Source organism: Alligator sinensis, unplaced genomic scaffold (assembly GCF_000455745.1).
Source record: "Alligator sinensis unplaced genomic scaffold, ASM45574v1 scaffold566_1, whole genome shotgun sequence".
NCBI lineage: Eukaryota > Metazoa > Chordata > Crocodylia > Alligatoridae > Alligator > Alligator sinensis.
This window is the reverse complement of record NW_005842017.1, coordinates 1,403,407-1,406,065: the sequence shown is the minus strand read 5'-3', so window position 1 is coordinate 1,406,065 and position 2,659 is coordinate 1,403,407. Positions and strand designations below refer to the sequence as shown.

Below are 2,659 nucleotides of genomic sequence, written 5' to 3'. Positions count from 1 at the left end.
GAGCTGCCAGGAGGGAGCAAGTGGAGAGCAGGCAGAAGCTGCAGGTCAGGAGTGAAGGGCACCAGTGTGTCAGGGCTTCTTAGCAGCACAAAACAGCAGGAGAGGGACAGCCACAGTTGGACCTGCATCCTGATATGGAAGAAAACTGCCGCTGGGAGGGAGCAAGTGGGGGGTTAGGCAGGGGCTGCAGGTCAGGAGGGGCATTAGCATTTCAGAGCTGCTCAACACCACAAAACAGTGGGGTGGGGTGGGGAGGGGACAGCTGCAGCTGGACCCGCATCTGGTGAGTGCAGGGGGTGGGGGCAGGGGTAGCTCTGATTTTCCATGATTAAAAAAAACCAAAATCAAATGCCAAAATATATAGGTATTTAGAATTTATTTCATTAATAGTGACTGAGGCACTGGTAGGATTCCAAATTGCTTTAAAGTAAATATACCAATAAAACATTCTGTCCAACCGATACCACACACACACACACACACACACACACACACAGGTGTTTCACTTAATCGTGGAAAAATGTGGATTTGGTGTGGTCTCACTTCTTCCGTGCGTAACCCTTCTGAATTCTCTTCACCTGTTCCCACACCTCATCCCTCTGCCAGGGAGTACACTTAGCAATAACAAGCAGCATCTGCAAAGAACCTACACTGTTAAACACCACCAAGGCATGAGGCACCTGCCTAATACAAGCTTGGGAGCTCCTTCAAGAGAGAGAAGTCCTGGCCATTTAGCATGTAGTTACCATATAAATCACTCTCCTACTTTGCCCTAACCTCTGAGGTATTCTTCAGCAGTGCCTGGCCTAGGGAGGTCCCTACATTGGTCAGAATATGTTATTGAACTCCTGCAGAGGAAACAGAATTGCCCACACCAGCTCTAAATTGAGGGTTCAGATCAATCTGTTTGGAATATCACAAAATGGTGAGGTGTTTGGGAATACTAAACCATGCTTTTTGGTCTTCTCCTTGGTCCAAGCCTGGTATGAGTCTGTGATAACTGTCACATACTTACATGGCAGGATAGGCCAGAGGTAAGAATCTGGGAACATACCAGAACATGATGTAATCCAGTAGTCAAAATCTTGGCACAACCAAAATGAGTCACTGCTTCACCACATGGTCTCTGACCAATTCAGATCAGCCTAATTTGAAAGTCAGGTGTGGTCTCAGGAAAGAGCTCTTGCAGGAAGATATTAGATGCACACAGTACATTAGCATCAGCAACACAATTAGCAATTTATTAACCACCATCATTTGAAGATGTCTTCACCCTTGGTGTTTGCAGGTTAAACATTTAGAGTTCACAGTCCTCAGGAGACTCCTGATCAAAAGTGTGCACAAATGTAATCTCCATGGGGATCCTTGTGACATTCCCAGTCTCACAGGACTGTCATACACTAAGTGTTCTGTATAGAAGTTACACACACCTGCCAGTCAAGGGCACAATTCCCCAAGTTTATCTATTACTGCCAGTTGTTATGCCTGAAAAGTATTCAATTAGGCTTCCTTGCTCATGTTAACAAAGCTGCCTGCCCTACTGCTCCCCGTGTGACCTCACTGGGACGAGGAAATCCTGCAACACCCAAAACTGGCTATGAGGCAGTGTGAAGGAATGTTTCCAATGCTTCATCCTAAAAACATAAGTAACAAGAGCTGCAAGAGAGAAAGGAGCCCAGGCCTGGGGTTTCTTCCCATGGGGAAGGCTGCTGGACAAGCTTGGGCAAGTCACTTCACTGCTTCGTGCTGTACTTCCCCATCTGTAAAATAGGGATGATGCCACTTACCTCCTTTGAGATCTATGGATGAGGACTTAGTTATTGCTGAGAAGGAAGGGGTTTGCTGAACAGCAGCAGAAGCAAGTTATCTCCAACTCCATGAGAGAAGGGATCTGTACCACTCCCTGCATGCCTGCTCCAAAACTGAAGGCACTTAGAAGGCACATTGCAGAGACAGCACCACACAGGCAGCCTGGCTTTTCCAGGCGAGTTGAAAAGTTTTCAGAAGACTATACAGATTCCCCAGTTGTCAGGAATTTCAGAAGGGGAGTGGCACAGTACCACCAATGCTACTGTATAGATTCAGCCCAGAGACCCTGTACTGTCCAAAATGATGTGGGCACATTTGAGTTTGAAGGAGCTGTGAAGCACTTCTGCCTGTCCTGACACTTTTACTTGAAAGATGCAGCCTTGAATAGAAGGATTCTTGGAACAAAATTAAAGAAAGACCCGTACCACCAATTGGCAGGGGACCTGACTGTGAAGGAGCCAAAGCCACACACAGGTAGGTACCAATCTAGGACTACAGGAAAAATTAGTTTGTGGAATTCACCAGTAGAAGAGCACTGCAGGGCCTAACAACCTCCCATATTTACACCTGTAGGGATCTAGGCTTCACTGCTGAGGGCCCAAGCTCAGGTGCAGGAAACCCCCCGGTTCAGCTTTCCTCCAGCCAGAACCGTCTCTGCACCATCCAGGGATCCAGGCTTTAACTTGCCAACCAGAGAGCTGTTGGGGTGCAGGCGTGAGAAGCACCCCAGTGTCCAGATGGGGAAGACGTTTCGGTAGGAGGTGTAGCTGATGGCACAGGACTTGTTGAACACACCAGCGATGTTCTCCTGAACAGGGATGGAGACAGAAAGGAAACAAGCTCCGCAGGA

General features: G+C 47.7%; 1 protein-coding gene across 1 annotated transcript in view; it reads right to left on the bottom strand.

The window, feature by feature from the left end:
- Positions 1 to 409: 409 nt before the first annotated feature.
- Positions 410 to 2,659, bottom strand: part of LSS (lanosterol synthase) — a 44,955-nt gene continuing 42,705 nt past the window's right edge. The window contains exon 22 of the mRNA XM_006022064.3: positions 410 to 2,617. Coding sequence (XP_006022126.1) covers positions 2,414 to 2,617 — 204 coding nt within the window. The 3' untranslated portion in view covers positions 410 to 2,413. The remainder of the gene's footprint in view (positions 2,618 to 2,659) is intronic.